This window comes from Periplaneta americana, chromosome 7 (assembly GCF_040183065.1).
Source record: "Periplaneta americana isolate PAMFEO1 chromosome 7, P.americana_PAMFEO1_priV1, whole genome shotgun sequence".
Taxonomy (NCBI): domain Eukaryota; kingdom Metazoa; phylum Arthropoda; class Insecta; order Blattodea; family Blattidae; genus Periplaneta; species Periplaneta americana.
In genome coordinates, this window is record NC_091123.1 from 27,907,732 (window position 1) to 27,932,984 (window position 25,253).

Sequence of the window (25,253 nt, forward strand, 5' to 3'; positions counted from 1 at the left end):
CTGACGTCGCTTTTGTAACATACTTTGTGGCAGGATGTTTATCAAACCTGTTTTCCTGCTTCTGAACTCTTCTTCCAGTGCTTCACTTTATTTTGAGCTCTCATTATAAGAGTGCACATTAGAATTGAAACAAGAGAGATTTAGTTCAATTATACAATTGAATTAATGAGTAAGTTCATTCATTCTTAATCTTAAACCAGTCATACTTATTGAAGATGAAATCTTCTTCAGCAATACATTGTTTTGCAGCAGATATTCATGAAATTGCAAGCAAGACATGTCTTTAAAATTATATTGAACCATCAGAATTGCTCTAATGGATTCAATTTTTAGCCTATTCCTGTCATCTGTCCATTGTGCATTCATGATAGAAAAAATTCTTTCCACATATACTTACTTATTTACTTACTTACTGGCTTTTAAGGAACCCGGAGGTTCATTGCCGCCCTCACATAAGCCCCCCATTGGTCCCTATCCTGAGCAAGATTAATCCAGTCTCTACCAACATATCCCACCTCCCTCAAATTCATTTTAATATTACCTTCCCACCTACGTCTCGGCCTCCCCAAAGGTCTTTTTCCCTCCGGTCTCCTAACTAACACTCTATATGCATTTCTGGATTCGCCCATACGTGCTACATGTCCTGCCCATCTCAAACATCTGGCTTTTATGTTCCTAATTATGTCAGGTGAAGAATACAATGCGTGCAGCTCTGTATTGTGTAACTTTCTCCATTCTCCTGTAACTTCATCCCTCTTAGCCCAAAATATTTTCCTAAGAACCTTATTCTCAAACACCCTTAATCTCTGTTCCTCTCTCAAAGTGAGAGTCCAAGTTTCACAACCATACAGAACAACTGGTAATATAACTGTTTTATAAATTCTAACTTTCAGATTTTTTGACAGAAGACTAGATGACAAAAGCTTCTCAACCGAATAATAATATGCAGTTCCCATATTTATTCTGCGTTTAATTTCCTCCCGAGTGTCATTTATTTTTGTTACTGTTGCTCCAAGATGTTTGAAATTTTCCATCTCTTCGAAAGATAAATCTCCAATTTTTATAGTTCCATTTCTTACAATATTCTGGTCACGAGACATAATCATATACTTAGTCTTTTCGGGATTTACATCCAACCCTATCACTTTACTTGCTTCAACTAGAATTTCCGCGTTTTCCCTAATTGTTTGTGAATTACTGTTAGGTTTCGTAACAAGCTGTTTTTTACATACATTATGGAAAGGTAAACAGAAATAGAACTGGGCAATCTTTAGTACCTAATTCTGAATATTCTCATTATTTTTAGAAGAACTGAAAAATTCCACTCATTTATCACTAGCTAGTTTTTGCATGAAATTAGTCAGACTCAGGTTCATTCAGTTTTTCTTTTACAAACTTTATTAAACACAGTGATTGATTGAATGCTACTGAGTCATCAACTTTGTAACCATGCTTCAATAAGTATTAAAACAGGTCTTTTATATGTCAACCCCAAGTTGGTACTTCCTTTAAGAGCAACAAATTGAAACAATTGAGATCAATGAAAGAATTTAACCACTTCTGTAAATACTCAAGACAAATGATATAGCAATTGTTTGCTTGTTTCTCAAAATTCTAAACAATGACTGAGTAGAGTATGTAGAAGGGCTAGTAACGATTATAATATTTGGCGCTAAAATGCAACAACTCGATATACCAGCAAGGACAGCCGCAGCCGAATACGACTGTAGGACAGCTTTCAGTATCTTTAATGGAGAAAATGTAATAAATGTTATTCGTGCACTTTTCCTAAAGACTGTACAGTGAAAGTTTTTAATCAATAAAAAATTCAGGTCATTTTTCGATTTGTTGAAAATCGGGAGAGGCGCTTCTTCATGCGCTAAAATTCAGGAGAATCCCACTTTTTCAGGATGTATGGCAACCCTAGTTATTACTTTATGAAATATTTTCCTAAATCAGTAGGCTTACAGCCTTTTTGATATGGCTATACCACTATAACTATCTTCATATACTAGCATCATAGTGTGTATTTGAACGAATAAACAGGAAGAGGAAGTGTGGTTTTCCTTTGTGCTTAGTTTTGTACAAGATAACAGGAAATTTAAAGTAACTTATCAGGTGAGCTCATATGAAGAGGAGCAATGGACGGATATAAAAAATTGTTAATGAATACATTTTAGTATTTTTGTTATAGCCTAGTTTGTTCGAATATTACATTAACATCTAAAATCAAAGGCAAGACCGCCTTGAAGCCAAATAAATAAATAAATAAATAAATAAATAAATAAATAAATAAATAAATAAATAAATAAATAAGTAAATAAATAAATAAATAAATAAATAAATAAATGAAACCTTCTTATAGTTTTCTTAATTCTGTATTTCCTTTTATTTTTTATTTTTCAATATCTCAATGCTACAATGATGGTGCAAGATTAATGGGATATAATAAATGAAATAAAAACCACATTGGTTTGTATTTTAATCGCTTTAAACATCGCGGTATGTGAATGCAGACGTCATCAGTGCTTGCGCAAGCGCACTACAACCAAAGAATTGTGGCTGATATGGCGGTAGTTAAAAATACGTAATTTATCGATCAAACTTTGAGTATGTTACCAAGATTTTGTAATAGACTGTGGATTAGAGTTACGGTAGGGAAGCTAGAAACTTTGGTGAAATGGAATGGAGTTAGAGAACGTTCAAGTGTTATTTTAGAACCTGAAAGAAATATTCTAACCTATACAAGAGTAACCAGTCCTTGTTTTAAAAGGACTGGGCTATATGCGCGAAATCATACAATAACTGGGTTGGTATAACTTTGAACTTTTTTCTCTCCATATTTTCAGTGAATTCATTAGGCCTACTTATCATGAATAAGAAAGAACTCGCTGGTACGTAGAGATAAGCATCAACCAAAATCTTGTCATGATCCAAGAAATCGTTTCGTTTCTGTCCTTTTTTTTTAACTAAGTAAGTTTAATTTTCTGAGAAACAAAGGCATGCTCGCATTTCTTATGTGTTCAATGAATAAGTAAATAAATTCCTTCATGCACCCATTTCTAATTACCGATATTTATTTCGCATTTTTCCTCAGTTTCTTCCCTGCTTTTCTTTTATCTCATATTTTCTTTCATTCAGTTTTTTGCCCTTTTTTTCTGCTTTGTTTTCTTTTTTCATTCTTTCTTCCTTACTTCCATCATCTCCTAGTACAGGCTCTTTTATTGACTATGTATTTGTTTTACAGACCGCTGACTCCACTGACCTATGAACAAGTATGCAACGAGACTCTAGATTCCCTGTCTGAGTATTTTGAAGAGTTAGTAGAGAGTGCCCCTCATCTTAAGGCAGCTGATGTGTCATGTAGTGTAAGTACCATGATTATCATGTCTATAGGCTGAGCCTACTGTGGTAATTTGAGAGATTACTTCTTCACTGCAATTTGCAAGTAAAAAAATTAATACATAGATTATAGACTGATACTCTTATGTAGTGACATTAATTATTTGTGAGTAGCTTTCCTCTGCTATCTGTTACCAGGTGTGAATATGTTGTCAGCTGGGGCAAGGTAAAGCTGTGGTCATTCGAATACCTTACTTGTTCAGCAATATTCAATCAGTTCTGCCTAGGGTTGCCAGGTATCCCGTATCATATGGATTGTTCTGTATTTGAGACCTGAGAAACTTATCCATATGGAACACCGAAAGCTTCATATTTATAAGCATTATCACAGACAGCCAAATTTTTTAATATTTTTATTTTAGTCTTTTCCCTTACTGGTTGTACGGATATTGTGTTCTAGGATTGTGATAAGAAACACTCACTTTTTATTAACATCTTTGTCTTTAGGAACATTACAATGAAGCGAATAAGTTTAAACCTATAGCTGCTTGTTTCAGAAATTTTATTCCAATGCAATAGTTGTGCATGATTATTATAGGTATCCTACAAGGAAAAACAGCTCGGAATCCTTGTGGCATGCATGCTATATCCCTCTTACTCCCCTGCAGTAGGCACGAGAGCATGCTGGGAACGGGAGAATAAGTTTAAACCTATAGCTGCTTGTTTCAGAAATTTTATTCCAATGCAATAGTTGTGCATGATTATTATAGGTATCCTACAAGGAAAGAGAGCTCGGAATCCTTGTGGCATGCATGCTATATCCCTCTTACTCCCCTGCAGTAGGCGTGAGAGCATGCTGGGAACGGGAGAATACGTCATCTGTGCGAGATAGTCACCCCCGCTGGTTTCTGTGCACTGAGTTTTCTTTGTTGGGTTTTAATATTATCTTCCCATCTACGTCTCGGCCTCCCCAAGGGTCTTTTTCCCTCCGGCCTCCCAACTAACACTCTATATGCATTTCTGGATTCACCCATGCGTGCTACATGCCCTGCCCATCTCAAATGTTTGGGTTTAATGTTCCTAATTATGTCAGGTGAAGAATACAATGCGTGCAGTTCTGTGGGGTTTCTGTATAATGCATTTATTAAATCTGACTCATTTGGTAGGACAATAAGATTGTTTCGAGGTGGATTTTCTGACGCTAATGTTTCGAATAGAAAAACTGTTCGAAATCTTATGAAAAACTTGAGAGCATCAGGAACATTACTTGAAAAGAAGTGAAATGCTAGTTGCTGACAGCAACTACAGTGCTATTTGCCACCAAACTATTTCAGGCGAGGCTGGTTATAAGAGTGACATCTATGCATATCAAAGACTTCTGTCCAAGAAATCTTACTTTATTTACTGCAGATGTTGAAAATGATCTCTTTGGCATTCTCACATTCACTATCTTTAACTGACAGCAAAATCCAATGACAGAAATTTAATTTACTGCCTTTATCTCTAGGAATAAGCTGGTGTACTGAGGTTGTTTTATATGATTTTAATTTAAGCAATTTTTTTTAAATTTCGTGCTGACGATTTAGATATTACAGTCTCTTGAGCAAGACATAAAATGTAAGTGGTTTTGTTGGTGTGTGTGTTATAATAGTTCACTTATCTCGTATAGGTTTTGCAGTGTTGAAAGTCAGCATTTCAGGTTTGTTTTTAAAACCCTAAGAATCAAAAGACACAAATAATCATAATAGCTGATGCATTCTATAATATTTATCACTATCATATCTGACTTTTTACTTGAGATTTACCAGTACTTGAGATGAAAACTAAATGAGAGAGACAGGGAAAAAAGCATTAAAATTTAGTGTTTATAATATCCACAACAGTACAATTAAATACATTCTGGATTTCTTTGAAGGATCAGAATTTGCAGGATCCTGATAAAGCTGTGACCTGCAGTATGATGCAATAGGGCTTCAAAAGTTACATTTTTTTGGAAACGTTAAAGGAGGCCAACATTTAAATATCATATTAAATTAATGGCACCTCTTTAATAAAATGGCCCCAAGGTTTGACCTAAATTGTTTATATTTCAGGATGGTGTACTGACAGTGCAGTTTGGTCAACCCTATGGAACATATGTGATCAACAGGCAGATTCCAAATCTACAAATTTGGTTGTCATCTCCCACAAGCGGACCAAAGAGATACGATTTCCACGAAGGACGCTGGGTGTATCGTCATGACGGAGTTTCATTGCACGAGTTACTGAATAAAGAAATTTCCAAGATTGTGAAGCAGGAGGTTCATTTCTTGAATTGTGCTTACAGTGGAAAAAATCCAGACCAATAGAAGACTGCTCAACATTACTGCATCACATTGAGATGATATGTATTTACATATTAAGGAATGAATAATTGATTTTGTTGTAATAAAAGTACGTATTGTTTGTTAGTGTAAATCTAGCTTCTTTCACACATTTTATACTATATAACTTATACAAAGTAATTTATGAAATTCTACGGACTGGAAGGTCCGGGGTTCGATCCCAGGTGGTGACAGGATTTTTTTCTCGTTGCCAAACTTTCAGAATGGCCCCGAAGTTCACTCAGCCTCCTATAAAATTGAGTACCGGGTCTTTCCCGGGGGTAAAAGGCGGTCAGAGCGTGGTGCTGACCACACCACTTCATTCTAGTGCCGAGGTCATGGAAGGCATGGGGCTCTACCTCCATGCCCCCCAAGTGCCTTCATGGCATGTTACGGGGATACCTGTACCTTTTTACCTTTTACATCATCACTTAAAGAAGTAACTTTTAGGGTTGTTGTTTAGTTAACTGTCTGAAGACAGGTTTGAACCTTATAAGTGATACTAATAAGGCATCACTCATGAGGCAACTGAGCCAGGAGATAATGGGGTATGGTGGTCAGTCCTTTCGCCCTCCACTGCATACATCGCTGACTAGTAACATATTACACTAATCAGACTTCAGATGTATACAAATATTGAAGGGCTCCCGCAAAAAGGGGGTGGCTCCACTTTTTGCTTGTTTCATACATTAAAAAATATGTCCGATCTTTTAGTACATCCTGGAGCTATATACAGAATGAACCGTAAGTAGTATCATTAATAACTACTGAAGCTTTCCTGGTGACGTGATAATTCGAAATTTTCTCGAGCTTCCAGCCAGGAAAGCAGTTGATTTATTTCCCAATATGTTCAGTCATTTTAAGAGACCAGTGTATTATGATGTCCTGTGCCGTGGCGTCACGGTCTAAGGCATCCCACCTAGGACTCGTGTTACGGAATGCGCGGTGGTTCAAGTCCTCGTGGGGGAAGAAATTTTCTCATGAAATTTCGGCCAGTGTATAGGACCGGTGCCTACCCAGCATCGTGATGCACTTGGGGGAGCTACGATAGGTAGCGAAATCTGGTTGCAAATACCAGCTATAACAGCTGGGGGGATTATCGTGCTAACCACACAATACCCCCATTCTGGTTGGATGATCGTCCACCTCTGCTTCGGCATGTGGAAGTGAGGCCAGTAGCTGGCTGGTCGGTCTAGGCCCTTCACGGGCTGTAGCGCCATGGATTATTTATTTATTATTAATATATTATGATAATAAATTATTGAAATAATTTTTGTTTTACCCATTAAATATGCAGAAATTTGATCTGAACAAATGTAAGTTTTCGTTACTGGCTGCAGGAAAAATGGATTACATTTGGACAGTGAGGCACAAAATGGCCAGTAAATTTTGCCTTAAATCCTTTCATTGATGGACAACTTCTTTTATATATATATATATATAAGCAAATCTCCCAGCTTTATTTCCCTCGTGAAGAAAGTCATGCTAAGGATTTTTATCATCCTTAAAAATTTACATAAGTAATAAAAGTTCGTCGCTCTCATCTGGGTTTGTACCTGTCAGATACAGTACTGGTATTCACCTCTAGACCTCCGAGGACGACAGTACTGCTACTGCTGCTCTTCTTGGTTTGTATGAGTGTTTCTTCCATATTTTTTATATTGTGAACAATTTCTTCCATTCAGATTTATTACATTTTCTTGCACATCTATCTCACAGTCAGCAGAAGTAATTTAACAAATGAGATGTGCTACTTTTCTTAAAGAAATTAGAAGATTAGTATACTTCAGTGTTATGTGAATTAATTCTCCATAATTCTGTATGAATTTTATTAGGAAACAGAACTGAAATAAATTTTGATTACCATGTTTTTATTTTAAATCAAATTCTGAAAGTTAACGGAAATACATCAAAATTAAATCCTCTAGTGCACCCACATCTTAATAAGGGAATTGAATTGGATTCAAAGGGAAGTGGGAGGAGAAATTTAGAAGGGACGCGAAACGCGTCCTTGCAAGGGGTTCGGGACTGAAAGAAACTAAATATGTGAGCTCGAAGCCTGTTGGCCACTTGTCTCACCCACATCTGAAGCAAGGAGGGTATATAAACCAAACTTAGAAGGAAAAAAAAAAGTAGGAGAAGTGAGTACAGGATTTGATTGGTGCAAATAATACAGAAAGTTAGAGGAAGGAGCACAGTCTCACATAATTTAATTAAATTGCTTTGTGCAATCTAAAGAATAACGTATATGTAAAATATTTGTAATTAAATGTCTGTAAAATTTGTCGTTTTTGCAGGAAGCCAGTGAACATAATTTCCTCAGTTGACCACACAGTTGCTTTAGCTATAAAACATATATTTTGGAAGGAATAAATCAGCACCTAGTTTCCCAATAACCTGTTGAGAGATAATAAAACAAGAACATCACCATGGAGATTATGGAAGAAGGGAACATGATGGACCGGGTTCGGATCCTATTACAGCGTGATATGGGCTACTACCAAACCCATCAAACAGTGCTGCAAGAAAACCTTTGTCCTGGTGTTGTTGGTGGACTTTTAGACTTCCCTCATTATGCATCATTTGCTGCTGTTAAATTGGTATGTTTATTGTTACAAAACTTCGATACAATTGATTATTAATTTGCAAAGAGAGTGGAAAAGACATAAAAAGGTTAGGACAATAACACTCTTCTCAGAGGAGAGCAAAATGTTACAATTCTATTTCAGTAGCAACCATATTTATTAGCACCAAACACATGATTTATTGATTTGTTTTGTGGGGCTCTCTGGTCTTCTTTGTTTCTCAGAGAACTAAATGATTAAGATATTGACGATGATATTGATGGTAATAATAGTTATTATTGTAGTTTTTGTTGAAATTAGTAATAAATTGTACATAATGCTGACAAATTGACAAACTAAGAACATACTATTTAGATTTTCATTATTATATATCCAATGTAGGGTTGGCACATTTTGAGATGGGAAATAAAATAAGGAACAACTTTCACTGACATACAATTTCTTAAAAGAAATATACAGGGTGATTCACGAGGATTTACCGTTTCTTACGGAGCTTATTTCCGAAGACATTCTGAGCAAAAAATGTTGTAAACATGTGTCCTAATCTCAATATTTTCAGAGTTACGCTAATTTGAAGTTGTTAGTAAAATACCTTTTTTCTTTAGTTTTAAGGGTAAAAAAATATTACAGATAAAGAATAAACTATTCAGAAGTATAATTTCTTTAATTGGCTGGTGTTCTGAAGCTAAAAATGTGTTGTTAATTGCTTTGTACAGATTGTGATTTTCAATTTTTTTTACTAAAAATTACATCATTTTTACGCACTTATCACAAAAATTGTTACAAATCGTACGACTTTAAGAACTTGATTCTTTACAGTTTAATTATGCATCCTAATGTGCAATCTTAAATATTTACAAGAGTGGCGTGATTTGTAACAATTGTGATAAATGCGTAAGAAAATATAATTTTGTAGTTAAAAATAAAAAAAAAAAAAAATCCTGTACGAAGCAACTATGGAATTCACAACACATTTTTAGCTTCAGAATACTAGCTAATTAAATAAATGATACCCCTGAATAGTTCATTCTTTATCTGTAATGTTCTTTTACCTTTAAAACTTAATAATAATGGTATTTTACAAAGAATTTCAAATTAGTGTAATTCAGAAAATATTGAGATTAGGACAAATGTTTATATGACATTTTTTGCTCAGAATGCCTTCGGAAATAAGCTCCGTAAGGGACGGTAAATCCTCGTGAATGGCCCTATATGTGAAATAAAATTTAAAATATATGCTCAGGTGACCTTGTCCGAAACACAATTACGAGTTTCTATTATAGTGCAAATAAAATATTTATTTACCTAAGAATCCTAGCCATAATAATTGTAACATTTAGTTCTCACACCTTTTTGAAAGGCATGTTGGTCCGACAAGTTAACAAGTAAATGAAGATAAATATCATAGGTCCTTCAGTAACTGTCTATTTTTGGCCTAATGCATAATACAAAAGATTACATTAGGTTACACACATAAAACTTACATACGACTAGCGCTTTCGCTATTAAGATAGCATCTTCAGGTCTGGTTAGCATATTATGAAGCTTTTTACATAAAGACATAGATGGAATTCAACATAATGAAATGTAATAAAATACACGACTTGAGAAAAAATTACAATATTAAGATAACTGTGCAAACGAAGGCAAAGTAAAATAATAACTTGAAAAACAGGCAAATGGCTGTAATAATTCAAACCTCTATAAAGTCTAGATATTAAATTATAAAAACTATGCCTTGAGATAAAAGTCTGCAAAACATGTGTGCAGCTTATAAAATATAACAGAGATGGTTAAAAGAGTAAAAAGTTGCAACTGTCATCACAACATGTTATGCATTAGGCCAAAAATAGACAGTTATTGAAGGACCTATGATATTTATCTCACAACTTTGTCATCTCACGTTAAAAATTCCCATGTAACTTCACTTGCAGGTGCTGTGGTGGGAGGAGGAGTACGTGGCAGCATTTCATAGTCCATCAGGGTTACTAGAACGCGCAAGTGCTGTTCAGGTGGACGTGTCTGATTCCGAAGAGTTTGACCGAGGCTGTGGAGGAATTGCTGTCACCAAGACGTCAGCGCCTTCTGAATTTGTGAATCTTGTTGCTGATTCAGCTACTCAACTACTGGAACACTTGCATACTTTGAGCCAGGAAGCCTTGGACCACGCTGACTTGACAGTGCTGACAGGGACGCTTGGTGCTGCTGCTCTTGTTAGGAACTGTCTGTGGTGTTACAACGAGAAGTTGAAGAACGACAGTTCTAATGAGCAATCTCAGGCCAGCCAGAAGCACAGTACAGTGTAAGCAATAGAACTTTAAATTTTTATATTAAATTTAATTTTACAGATTACGTTTTCATTTTTGCTGAACAATTTGAATCCTAGTTCCAGGAACCTATTACATTACTGAGCTGTGATGAGGTCTATTCTTGTATGTGAACATATGTTACAGGCTATCACTTCATGCCAGTTATCGCCAGTTCCACGAGATGGCAGAAGCTCTGGCAGAAAGATTGTTGGATCTTCATTGCCGCTTGCTGTCACTCTATGTCCTTCAGGATGCTGATTGTCTTAACTGGGAAGACCCTCATCCCTTCTTTGAAGGGGAGCGTGGATCTTTTGTCATTCAAATGTGGTGGTTGTACATGCAAGGTAATACACAGGACCCAGATTTTAGCGATCTGTTATTTTTATGTGGTATTTTACAGACAGTGCTAACTTATGTAAAATTCTGGTTGCAAATATGTATTAGTAATAGATTTTTTTTAATACTATGAATTTGTAGGTCATATTTTCAGTTTTTGCGTAGTTATTATATATTTTTTAAGTTTCGCACAACTATTTTGTGACACTATCACCAACTTTATTTAATATTTATATAAATGAAATTATTTTAAAATGGAACCAAATCTACACATCAGGAATCAAAATAACCAGTGCTCTAACATTAAATACCTTACTCTATGCCGATGATCAAGTCATAATTTCCAATTCAGAGGATAATTTACAAAGAGGATTGTATACATTAAATGAAATATTAAAAGATTTTGGGATGGAAATTTCAGCACAAAAATCAAAAGTAATGGCATTTTTAGGACAAGACCCAGTGAGAAGTAAGATAATACACAATAACCAATGCCTCGAACAAGTGCAAAATTTCAATTATCTGGGTTGTGAAATATCTTATCAAAATGAAAAAGATGTGAATAAGAAAATTACAAAATTTACACAAATTCTAGGAATAATAAACAATACATTAAAAGCTAAATTAGTACAAAAATCTACAAGAATAAAAATATATAATACACTAGCATTACCCACCCTTCTATACGGAAGCGAGATTTGGACATTAAAGAAAAAAGACATGAACAGAATCAAAGCAACAGAAATGAAATTTTTCAGGAGAACAGCAGGATATACTCTTTTAGACCGAAAAAGGAATGAAGAAATTTTAGAACAATTAGAAGTAGAGTCAGTAGAAGAAAAAATCACCAGATACAAATTCAATTGGCTAGATCATGTAAGAAGAATGGAAAATTCAAGAATCCCAAAAATTATGATACAATATAAACCTAGAGGACATCGTCGACCAGGAAGACCGTTAAGAAGACTGCTAGATGGGGCCGAAACAGGTCTACAGAGGCCTAATTCGTGAAGGATGATGATGATGATGATGATGATGATATTTTGTGACATTTTAAAAGTATAATTTGCTTGTGTTCCATTGCAATATTCAGTAATACTAATTCAACTGCTTTCCAAAATCTCATCACATTGTTACACAACAAAACGAAAATGCTAAATAATAGAAACACATTGGAAACACTGAAAGGTCATAATTCAAAAGATAAATTATGAGATAATGCTGTTGATACTCCAAGTCAAGTCGAAAATGGCAAATGCAAAGTGCAAAATGCGTCCTAAGCACAGGTGATATAATCCCGTCGCTCTAATTTCTGGCAGCCAATCACGTTGCAGGTCGGCTACATTTAAATGTGTGCATCTTGTGATTCGCTGATGAAGATGCTAAGCATTTCCTAAGGCTGGATAAATATTTAATAATAACTACCCGCCATTTTGGCTCTTTCGTTGGCGTTCGCAGAAAGCACACAAGGACGTTATTTGTGGCTCAATTATTTGCTCAATTACAGTGCGTTTGATTTATTATCATAGGAACTACAACATGATAATGTTTAACGGTGTGGCAAATAGATCCCTCGTCTGGTAGCTCGGCAACGAAAGAACAAAAATGGCGAATGATACTACCTACCTAGACTTTATAGAGTCTTGACTTCCTAAGACGTAAGCAAAGAGGAGGAGTCACGCCGGGAATAACAGCGTCGCGACTATAGTAGTGTGTATGTTATTGCACATTGATACAATACACCCCACATAGGATTTCTTTGTGTAAAACTTTTCATAAAGAATAGATGTCATAGTAAATAAATTTTTAACTGGATGACAAACAAGCAATTGGTGGAAATAGAAAAAAAGAGAGGCATAGATGCATTATAGGGACCAATCTCCTTATTGGTTGAATGGTATGAATGCTACTATCGATATGTATTGTTGTTATAATCGACATAAAATATGTTGCCAACCATTAAATTAACAGTCAGTTTTATATTGTTGACTTGTAGCTTACTTCAAAATGGAAATTACGGCAGTAATAGTGAAATATATTTTTCCTAGACCAAAAATATAAAACAAACTGACTAAAATCGTTTAAATTTTTTAATGTAATTTTTAAATTTGGTAGCATTTAATCCTTATCGAATACCGAATGCTAAAAACGCTAATCAAACCATTATTTCCGCTGACCTTTTTTTGCATATAATGTGTAATGGGTGGCCCCTATAATGCATCAGTTCCAAAGTAAGTATAGGAAAAATTCATTCATTGTGAGGAACTCGGAAACAGCTGTTGTATTGTGTTATGACCTCTCACCATTAACATTGTGTTTTCGAGTTACGTGATATTTTTTTAATTACTGGTATATTTAATTTTATTTGTATTTTTTTTCGAGAAAGATAAAGTTTCTTGAGTTTTCGAATTCATATTACTACTTTGTATCATATTCCATACTAAAGAGCCATCTTTCGGCAGAAAATAAAATCCATAGATGTTTCTCATTGCATGGCATTAGGAATTATCGAATCACCCAAATGAAGTCTTTGTAACGATAATATCTCTGTCATTGATTGAATTGAATTGAATCTGAATGAGAGTGCTGAAAGACCTATTGAGTTTCCCGTCATAATATCCTATCAATCCAATAGTTTGATGTTCTTGATAAACTGTATCAAACTACAGACTGGGACAGTTGATAGCTCATCAAGCTTTGAAAAATATTTTCCAAAGATGAGAGATCTTTGATGAGAGTGCATTGCAGTCACATAACAGATAAGCTGTATACTCATCTCTCCATGAACAATGAGCACAGGCTGGGTTTATGTTATGTCCCATTCTGTACAAGTTTTTATTGAGCTCATAGTGTCCTGTAAGGAATCCGACTGCCCAGTGGAGCTGTTTTTGCACAATTTGAACAAGTCACTTGACCTGCTTTTATTAAAATCTCTTATGAGAGCCTTGGAGTGTATGCAACCCTCACTTGAGTTCCAGTAGTTTTTGTATTTCATAAGAGCCCAGTCCCTGATAACCTGCTTTACTGATCTTACAGATAGTTACAGTACAGGCTCAGGTCCTATGAATAGGATTTCATTCCCCTCTTTGGCAGCCTCATCTGCAATCTCATTACTTTGAATCTCTGTATGTCCCGACACCCATTTCAGTTGAACTGTATTGTGTTCAGCCAGTATCATGAGAGTCTCACGGCATTTTGAGACCAGTTTCGACTTAACCAAGAGACCTTAAGCGCTTTAAGTTTTGTTATGGATAGAAAACATAACAGTAAAATAATTAATAATCTTTTCGGGGTAGTAAGAAGGTGAGTGAAAGCATCCAAGAGCCAACAACATTATCTCCTACATTTTCTCTCCAGTATTCCTCCTCTGGATCTACACATGTGCAAAAATCTGATGTGAATGATGAAATTGATTAGAAACGTTCTTTTTTTTAAGGTACAAGAGAAGATTTATGGAATACAGTGCCTCCTAAAATGGCTCAGAGAGTTTTGGCTGGAATGTTGAATGAATCCTTAACAATTTTGACAGTCAGATATATGCAGGTAAATACATATTTGATTAAATTAGATGTCATAGCCGTGACACTATATGATGTAAATGTCTGTCACAGTGTACCAGTACTTCATATCTGGAGATGAGCATGGCATAAAATCTATAGCTTGCTGTAGGCTTTTTCATTCCATGTTCAGCTAGGATTGCTATCAATAAAGCTGGATTTGCAAGTGCATACAGAGAAGCAAGGTTAAGTAGATACTTCATATGAACATTTACTTCATTTCAGAATCAAGTAGTAGTAAAGCATATTTACTCCTGAAAATATAATTACAAATTGTACTTTTAATCATTTTGGATTTATAGTTAAACCTATAAGTAGTGTACTGGTATATCATTGGTAAACACCCTTTTTAAAATTGGAAATAATTTTAATTATGTATAGGCATACTCAACATACAGCATGATACAAATTTTTAAGTCTGGAATAAAAATAATTTGAGAATAAAAATCCACTTCAAGAAATATTTTGGTTGTGAGCTGTTACCCAAAATGATTGTCACTAATATATCAAGGAAATGAAACTGCTGACTTTCTTGCCAAAAAAGGATCCAATTTAATTCAGAATACAAATACAAGCCTATCTTTTACATCCATCAAAAGACTAATTAAAAATAAATATAAAATCAAGCAAAACCAAGCAATTTGTACCAAAGCCAAAGATAAAAAATGGAGCATTTTAATAAAAAAAAAAAAAACAGAAATTATTCCAGAAATCCCACGTAAATCTGCAGTAGCAAAATTCAGACTGCTTACAGAACACGATTATTTGGCCAAACACTTGAATAAAATAGGAATTTACACAACTCCAAATTGCCCTCTATGCAACAAAGAAGAAGAAATGACTGAAGATCATCTCATAACCTGTGAAGTTCTACCTGATGGATCCACCATAGAGAAATATTGGAGAGCAAGAACGCTAATGGCTTCGTTGCCAAAGCCCGGCATTAGATAACAACAACAACAACATATATCAAGGAAGCATATCTCACAGGAAAATTCTACCAGCAAATCTGTAATCTGCAAGATTGCAGTGGCAAAAGAGTGAAGTCTATCATTGATATGTTGTCATTGCATTCTTTCCAGTTTCTGCTGGATCGTACACAGGACACATATTGGTGAAGCTGAGATACCTATTCTGTAGAGATGACTTGCCAGACAGTCATGATTTGTCAATAGTCTGAAGGCTGCAACTGCTGTTTTCCTTGATCTCTGGGGGATTATATCTGGGTTGGGAAGTAGTGTAATCCATTTTTTGTCTTTAGCATTTGATTCTATTTCTTGTAGGTATGAATGAGAAAATTTTGTAGTGATCAAGCGTTTTATTGAGGAATATGAGAAATTAAATTTAGGCTTTTGTTTTATTGTTGTGCCTTTCTTTGCAAGTGTGTCTGCGGTTTCATTTCCCATGACTCCACAGTGTACTGGAATCCATTGGAGATGGACAATCTTATTAACTTTTTGGAGTTGTGTCAACATTTTGTAGCATTCTCTTATTTTTGTTGACTTCTTTGTAGCATTTGAACATATTCTCTGAATTGCAGCTTTAGAATCTGAAAGAATTACTGTCTTGTTATATTTATTTAAGGGAAGATTTAATAATTGTTGGAGAGCAACGTGTATAGCCTCTATTTCACCATCATAATTTGTTGTGTCTCTGCCAACAGAATGATAAAAGGAAAAATGTGTACGTGTAACCCCAGCTCCAGTAAGGTTTTCTGTGGTGGATCCATCGGTATATATGTGTAGCCATTCTTCTGTAGGGTATCTAGTATTGATCGTTTCCAGTGCTAGAAAATGAAAATATCTCCCTGTAAAGTTGATTTGAATATTTCGAGGGAAAAATTTTTCCGGGGCCAGGTATCGAACTCAGGACCTTTGGTTAAACGTACCTGGCCCTGGAACAATTTTTCCCTTGAAATATTCAACCTGTTCCTTTTCGAACTCCTTGATTAATTAATGTTGATTTTTTTCCCTTCAATTTATATGTATACTGGTATATATAGGTATATTTCTGTACTTAAATCCATCCTAATTTAGTCCAGCAGGGCGTGGAGATCAACTCGTATTTTGTTCTGTTGCAAGGCTTTGCCCAGCAGTGCGAGGAGCATGCTGCTGGTGACCGACATCAGCAATCTGCTGCTGTGTGTGCGTCAGATATTACCAGCGATCTGCAGCGATGCCACAGAGTTGGTGGGCTACTCCGTCAAGAATAAAGTTCTGCGTGATGTGCATGCCAAATGTCATCAACTGCTTATCTGCCTCATTCTTCGAGGAAGCCCGCTGTCCACACTCTATAAGGTAATATTAAAGTTCATATAACAATTGAAGAGGTGGGTAGAAAAAGGACATTTTTTTCAAAATGGTAGTTTTCAGTAAATTCATTTTAAATGTTTAAATCTAGAAATTTCTGTTTGTTTTAAGGCTAATCCATTTTAATTATTACAAACATATTTCTCCAAATATTTTTATAAAATTGTTACATGTTACAAGACTTTAATGTGTAAAAAAGTATAAGGTAGGCCTAATAATGTAAATTTGACATTAAAATTCTCCTTTTTCCATGGAATGAAAACAACGTTGGAATGTACTTATGTTCCAGTAATGATTAAAAACTTTTCCCCTTATTACTTGACGCAAAATTAAGGATTTTCACACAAAATAAACCCCTTAAATATATTTGGGACAGGGGGAGCAATATGTTAATGAGAAAACTGACATTTGTTTCACATTTTTTATGTTAGAACAACATTTCTTTCACTGTCTTACTTTTAAAAGAATATACAGTAAACTGTGAAAACATTTTTTTCCCAATTTTACTCAATTAAGAAAAAATGTCAATTTTTTTTTTTTTAATTTCAAACATAAAATAAAAATGTAAGATATTGGAGTTTAAAATTAACCTTTTTAAGCAGTAGGACACTGTTTGTAGTTTGGTACTCAGCTACGGTAATCAGCTTCATTTTGATTTAAGGATGATGAAAATATCTCCATTCTAAATGCCCTCTGTGTTAACATTGGTGTTGAAAAATGCTGTAAAATTGAACATGGAGAAAAATCATCTACATCCTGAGAGTATGAAAAATTGTAAAACCAAACACACAGCTTCCTGACTATGAAAAATAATACAGTCAAACTCTACTGCCAAATTGGAATTGTTATTAAACGAAAAATATACAAAACTGACGAATGTGACAGATTGAAACTTACGGAAAGCACGTCCGGTTTAAAAAAAGGGTGTGTCCGGTCAATAAAAACTCAGCTAATTAATGAATTAATTAAACATCATAGGAACAAAGCTGATATATTTTTGAAAACGAGAAAGTTCAAGCTTTCAGATGAAATAAAGATAAAAAATCAAAATTTTTTTAAGGAAAATTAAAAATTAAGGGTAGATGAGTACTTTTACCAAAACACTAATATTGTCTTTTAACAAAGTGTGAGGAACTAGTCGAAAATCAGTCTTGTTTGAAAATATTCCTTGTATACTGATACTTTCACATTGAAAACACATTTTCTTCTTTACTGTCAGTCACGCTTTTTTTTTTTCGGTTTTGATGGTACCAAATAGAAGACAACAACGTTGTCTTGGATAGTTCTGTTTTCCAGAATGAATTGAAAAATGCATTTTGTTGTGGCACAGATACTTTCTTTAAACAAGATTTCATGCAACACTCACTGATGGCTCTGAATGCTTTAGATGAAATTTCTTTACTAGAACTAATCACATATGACTTAACCACTGTCTTCTTAGTTTTACAACCTCCTTCCAAAGTATTTCATATCTCATCCTCTGTTATTCTGTTACTTTCCTTATTTTTAATTCATACATTCAGTTCACGAAAACTAAGAGTCAGTGCTGTATTCATCATCTTTGTGAGCAGAAACGTTCATCACATCCATATTGATAAACTGAAAGCTAAGAACTGAAGTTAAACAATGCCAAGAATAAATCAAAACACTCATTGTTGTCGACATTTGATACTTCCTGTGGAAAAAGGGCAATTTTCCTGTACCATAAAATGAGCTGTAACTCAGCAAAGAATTATATTTTTTAAATGATTCGTGAACTTTGTATGTCTCATTTATTTTGACCTGCTGTTCACATTTTATTATGCTTTTTTTCTTTCTTTCTGTATGTTATATATTATGTCTGATTTCTACTTACTTGTTGTTTACATTTATTATTATTATCTTATTCAGTTTTGTGTGTAAAATTGTAGTGTAGGCTACTTTGTAAATTTGTAATGTTTTTTGTAATGCAGTTTTACTCCTGGTTGAGTGTTAGAGAAGGCCGTATGGCCTTAACTCTGCCAGGTTAAATAAATCATTATTATTATTATTATTATTATTATTATTATTATTATTATTATTATTATTAACTGTGTTCTAGAATGAAGCACATACTGTGAAATTATACATTTTATGGAAAAAGGGCAATTTGGTTAAATTTCCTTATTTCCACCCAGCTTCCCAGTTGAAGGAAGTTCCAATTGCAGATAGTAGTTGATAATGTTTTACTTAACGTCCCTTTCCAGCTGTAGAGATCATTCAGAGGTGATAAGACGTGGATAATGGAGCAATGATAGAATGAGAATGGCAGAGGAACCCTAAGTCCCCAGAAAAAAAAAAAAATATTGTTCAAATTCTTCACAGAGACATCCTCTATGGTCTGGTGGTTTCCATTTTGCATTGGGTCTGACATTTGCTGGTTCAGAATCTTTTTTAAGAAACACAAAAGTTCTTACTACTACTATCTTCTTCCAAAAGAGAATAAATCTAGTGGTTGTATTTTACAGATTTATGGCTGTTAAAGAATCCTGTTCCGAATGAAAGGTCTCTAGGTAAAATTGTCAGTCTTTTAACTGAAGTTCTTAGAGATTGCAGTAATCTGTAATACTCGGATGATGAAATAAATAAACCTGCTCCTACCACGGCTTCTTCATCAAATTGTCATAAGAACCACATGTAAAGACAAACAATTATTTTGCATATTTGAGCATGTTACAGTTTTTCTGACTGGAAATAGGGGCTATGTTATGTTCTTTCTTTGGTTTTGTAGGTTTTCCGCAGAGGAGTTGATGGTGTGGCAGCATTTTCTCCAATGGAAGCTTCCGCCCCCACACCTTGGTTGGTGCTGACGTCTCCTCATTTGTTTCCTTCCCCTCACTGCAATGTGCGTGACTTGCCAGATGCACCAGCTATTGCATTGGAGCTGTCAGTTCTTGTCGCCCAGCCACAGGCATCCTGGCCACTGCTGCTCAAGGTGTGTTATCACAATAATAGTGTTAGTTTAAAGTAATCTGTCATTATTTACACATTCACATTTCGTTACAAGCCTATAATATGAAAACATAATTTACTTCCCTCCTCCTGCTCTTCTTTCTCGTCCTTATCCACCTAATATATTTTTCTTCCATTTTCTCCTCTTAATCGTTTTCCACACTTTTTCTTCCTCAACATTTCCCTACTTATTCTTCCTTCACATTTTCCTACTTCCTGCTCTTCCTTCACATTTTCCTACTTCCTCCTCTTCCTCCTTCACGTTTCCCTACTTTCTCCTCTTCCTCCACACTTCCCTACTTTCTCCTCCATATTTACCTACTTCTTCCTTCACATCTGCCTACTTCCTTCTCCTTCACATTATCCTACTTCCTCCTCTTCCTCCTTCACATTTCCCTACTTTCTCCTCTTCCTCCACACTTCCCTACTTTCTCCTCCATATTTACCTACTTCTTCCTTCACATCTGCCTACTTCCTTCTCCTTCACATTATCCTACTTCCTCCTCTTCCTCCTTCACGTTTCCCTACTTTCTCCTCTTCCCCCACATTTCCCTACTTTCTCCTCCATATTTACCTACTTATTCCTCCTTCACATCTGCCTACTTCTTTCTCCTTCACATTACCCTACTTCCTCCTCTTCCTCCTTCACGTTTCCCTACTTTCTCCTCTTCCTCCACACTTCCCTACTTTCTCCTCCATATTTACCTACTTCCTCCTTCACATCTGCCTACTTCCTTCTCCTTCACATTATCCTACTTCCTCCTCTTCCTCCTTCACATTTCTCTACTTCCTCCTTCATAGCCCTCTACTTTTTCTTTACATTTTCCTACTTTCTCCTCTTCCTCCATATTTCTCTACTTCCTCCTTCATACCTCTCTACTTTTTCTTTACATTTTCCTACTTTCTCCTCTTCCTCCTTCTCATTTCTCTACTTCCTCCTTCATACCTTTCTACTTGTTCTTTACAGTTTCCTACTTTCTCCTCTTCCCCCACATTTCCCTACTTTCTCCTCCATATTTACCTACTTCTTCCTCCTTCACATCTGCCTACTTCTTTCTCCTTCACATTACCCTACTTCCTCCTCTTCCTCCTTCACGTTCCCCTACTTTCTCCTCTTCCTCCACGTTTCCCTACTTTCTCCATATTTACCTACTTCCTCCTTCACATCTGCCTACTTCCTTCTCCTTCACATTACCCTACTTCCTCCTCTTATTCCTTCACATTACCCTACTTCCTCCTCTTTCTCCTTCACATTGCCCTACTTCCTCCTCTTTCTCCTTCACATTACCCTACTTCCTCCCCTTTCTCCTTCACATTACCCTACTTCCTCCTCTTTCTCCTTCACATTACCCTACTTCCTCCTCTTTCTCCTTCACATTACCCTACTTCCTCCTCTTTCTCCTTCACATTACCCTACTTCCTCCTCTTTCTCCTTCACATTACCCTACTTCCTCCTCTTTCTCCTTCACATTACCCTACTTCCTCCCCTTTCTCCTTCACATTACCCTACTTCCTCCTCTTTCTCCTTCACATTACCCTACTTCCTCCTCTTTCTCCTTCACATTACCCTACTTCCTCCTCTTTCTCCTTCACATTACCCTACTTCCTCCTCTTTCTCCTTCACATTACCCTATTCCTCCTCTTTCTCCTTCACATTACCCTACTTCCTCCTCTTCCTCCTTCACGTTTCCCTACTTTCTCCTCTTCCCCACATTTCCCTACTTTCTCCTCCATATTTACCTACTTCCTCCTTCACATCTGCCTACTTCCTTCTCCTTCACATTATCCTACTTCCTCCTCTTCCTCCTTCACATTTCTCTACTTCCTCCTTTATATCTCCCTACTTTACGTTTTCCTACTTCCTCCTCCATATTTCCTTACTTCTTCCATTTCACATTTTCCTACTTTCTCCTTCACGTTTTCCTAGTTCCTCCGTCATATTTTCCTACTTTTTTCCCTTCACATTTCCGTACTTCTTCCTCTTTCACATTTCCCTATTTCCTCCACATTTTCCTACTACTTCTTCCTTCGCATCTCTCTAATTCCTGCTCCTTCACATTTCCCTACTTCTTACTTCTTTACAATTCCCTACTGCGTCCTCCCTCACATTTCTTTTTTTTTCTGTCATTCACGTTAACTGTTTTTACTTTTCTTTGCTCCATTTTCTTCTTCTATCTTCTTCATTGTTTCTTATTCCTTTCTTTATTTTTCCTGCTTTTTGCTCTTTTCTATACTATGTCCTCTTCCTCCTTCCTTTTAGCCTCTTCTTCCTTCTCCACTGTCAGCTCTAATTTTTTCTTTATTGTCATCATCCATCTCTTCACCCTTAATTTTCCTTTCTTTTCTCTGTCTATACTTCCTTGTCTTACCTTTTCTTTCTCGTCATTTTCTTCTTCTTTTCTTTCCTCTTTTCTCTTCTCCAGCTGTTTTTGTTCCCAGTCTTCTGTTTATATTATTTTTTTCTCTCTTTTCCTGAACTTACATCAATAAAAGAGAAACAGATTTTCTATCCCTCTCATTAATTTTGATGACATACAGAGTGTAAATGATATAAACTTCTAAAATTATATTATATCAGTCTACTGAACAAAATATTTGGTTAAATTTAATTATATCTTATAATGTTATTTTTAATTTGTAAAATACCATGTTTTTAAGATTGATAGTAGTTTAATTATTTGTTTACATTTCGACTCAACATCAGTGTTATTGCCAATGACTTTACACCCAACACATACCAATACACAACAGAGTAACAAATTACTGCTTCAGCGTACTGGACAAAGTAGCCTAAATAATGACTGTCTTCTTCATCTTACGATGTTTGGTGACGTATACACGTCCGTTGATGTGACATATTAATGAATTTAAATACTATTACAGTCACAATCATGCCATGGTATGAAAGAAAAATTTCACAACCTCGAGCGGGAATCGAACCTGCGACTTCCTGTTCTCCGGTCAGGTGCTCTGCCACTGAGCTATCGAGTTCGACTCACGCCAAAGGCTTGGAATTATCCTTTCATGCTGACGACTCTGTTATAGAGTACTGTCCATAGCGTCTGATCTAGTCAGCACTGCTTATGGGTTGAAAGAAACTTTTACAAATGGTGGTGTTGTTGTTGTTTTCTAATGCCAGGCATTTGACAATAAAGTCATTTGACCTCTTGCACTCCAATATGTTATACCACCAGCATTCCATTGTAAGATGTTTAGTTGATTCTGTACCATTAAAGTAGTCCCCGCCCAGAGATCTGATTGGGGGACTATTTTACCTCCGGATAATTTTACCTTAATGGTACTCATTTCATATTGGAGCAGTTAAATGGCAAGTTGTAGCCGATTTAAGTGAACACCATATTTTAACGTTTTGGTGGCTACTTCATTCACACACAACCCTCAGAATGTCTGGAGGACCACACCTGCTGTTGGTCGACGGGTCCATTGGACCTAGCTGGGAGATCTTGTTGATCATCAGCTTTCCCTCCTTAAGCCACTGGAGGACGATTTTAGTGCCATAGCAGGTCAGCATTAGGGACAGAAAAGTAGAAAGAGGAGGAAGGAAAGTAAAATGAACCCCTAGGCCTCGAATGCTCTAATGCCGTCGGGATCGAAGAAAGTAAGAGTTCAGTCAGAGGACTGGATAGCAAAGGGTAAAGAGGGAATTAGGTATTGAATAGAGGAAAATTATACCAAATTCAGTCATTAACTCATCAAGCTGACCAGTGCTAATTGATGAGTAGGCCCTCCCTTTAGTTCAGCTTGTAAAATTATGCTTACTAACAGCTGCACCACGGGAAGGTAGGGATGGGACATTGGGGATTTGTCCAGGTTGGTTCCTTAAAGCCTTCAATGGGAAGGATTAATGGCTCTCCCCCCTGTATCCGACAGATACCCTTTTGCAGCCACTTTTACAAATGTAATCTTCATCTTACGATGAAAGTATGAAAGGATAATTCCAAGCCTTTGGCGTGAGACGAACTCGATAGCTCAGTGGTAGAGCGCCTGACCGGAGAACAGGAAGTCACAGGTTCGATTCCCGCTCGAGGTTGTGAAATTTTTCTTTCATACCATGGTGTGATTGTGACTATAATAGTATTTAAATTCAATGACTGTCTATTCTCTTTTCCAAAAACGTTAGACTCACAAAACACATTTTTTTTCTGGGTAAACCATGAGTTACAGAAAAACAACATTTGGCTTTTTTCTTCATTTATACTCTACCACCAATATTTTTTTGACAGTTTATATCATATATACGCAATATATGCAACAATATTGACATAATAATGACAAGGAAGAACTTACACCACAGTCACTTTTTTCATCATATATCTAACAGGATTATTCGAACTCTGGCCTCCTTATGGTTAGAACTGTCAGCTGACTGAGCTGTAATAATTATATCTCAGATGGTAATAGATGTCTTCAATACTTTTACTAGTGTATGTAGTAATTGCTTTATTTATAAACTTCGCCTGTTTTGTAGGTTCTTACCATGCGTAACTACAAAGTCACGTGTGTGATCTTACAACATGTCATGCAGCAGCTGAAGAAGACTGTCTCTCAAAGTGCCCGAAAAACTGTCAAGTTCAGTCCGAAACAAAAGGGTAAGCATGTCTATTCTTCTGGATATCAGATCTACCATAAACGGGTGTACATACTTCCTCATTAATATCTGTTGCGAATTTCGTAAATGTATCAAGTTGCGATTGATGTTATTGTTCATAGTTCATTTGTCTCACTTGTTATTCAAAAGACATGTAATGTTTAGAGGTTCAGCTTTCGTTTTCTGGAGTACACACAAAACGTTATTCATTTTCCAAAACATAATTGAGGAGCATCGTTTCAAAACGTATTAAGTCCAACAGTGGACGAAATTAAATTTGTTACTTTCTATTTATTTATCTTCCATGCTGTGAAGTCTGATGGTTCGAAGTCGTCATATTTGTAAACTGTGAAACAAGTACTTCAAAATGGTTTTGTGTAGTGTTTTGAAAACTTGTCCGGTTTACGAGTAATTTAGTTTTTCGTCAGTCGTGCAAAAAAATGGTAAGTTGGACATAATACGATTTGAAACGATGCTCCTCAATTACAGAATTTACTTGGGTAATTTCCTGCCCCTTTTTTAATTAAAATTCGGAGGCAAAAATTCGAGAAGGAGAAATTACGCGAGAATTACAAAATATTGAGAATACTACCTGGCAACAGTGAGGTTAGAACCTCCTAAGTGTTACATATTTGTGAGGGATAAAGGATGTGAAGGCAAAACCGACCAGCAACAATCTGTCCATATTCTTAACATTCTTTTGTCCTTTGTGTTTTGACAACTTACTGCTGGTGAATCTACTGGGTGTTCATTTCAAAGTGTGTCATGACGTCACTGTTGTTGGGTCACCGATTTGAAGCGAGTTTCAGCTTATATGTTAGAGAAGTTGCCTATTATTTAAGGCGTTCTTCAATCTTAACTTGAGAACGTGTA

At 35.8% G+C, this 25,253-nt stretch overlaps 1 protein-coding gene across 1 annotated transcript in view; it reads left to right on the forward strand.

Annotated features, from left to right (window-relative positions):
* The first annotated feature begins 5,698 nt into the window (after positions 1-5,698).
* LOC138703018 (uncharacterized protein KIAA0825) overlaps positions 5,699-25,253 on the forward strand; it is a 33,421-nt gene continuing 13,866 nt past the window's right edge. The window contains exons 1-7 of the mRNA XM_069830522.1: positions 5,699-8,305; positions 10,225-10,592; positions 10,744-10,943; positions 14,372-14,478; positions 16,574-16,789; positions 19,551-19,754; positions 24,261-24,381. Of these exons, the coding sequence (XP_069686623.1) occupies positions 8,135-8,305; positions 10,225-10,592; positions 10,744-10,943; positions 14,372-14,478; positions 16,574-16,789; positions 19,551-19,754; positions 24,261-24,381 (1,387 nt within the window). The 5' untranslated portion in view covers positions 5,699-8,134. The remainder of the gene's footprint in view (positions 8,306-10,224; positions 10,593-10,743; positions 10,944-14,371; positions 14,479-16,573; positions 16,790-19,550; positions 19,755-24,260; positions 24,382-25,253) is intronic.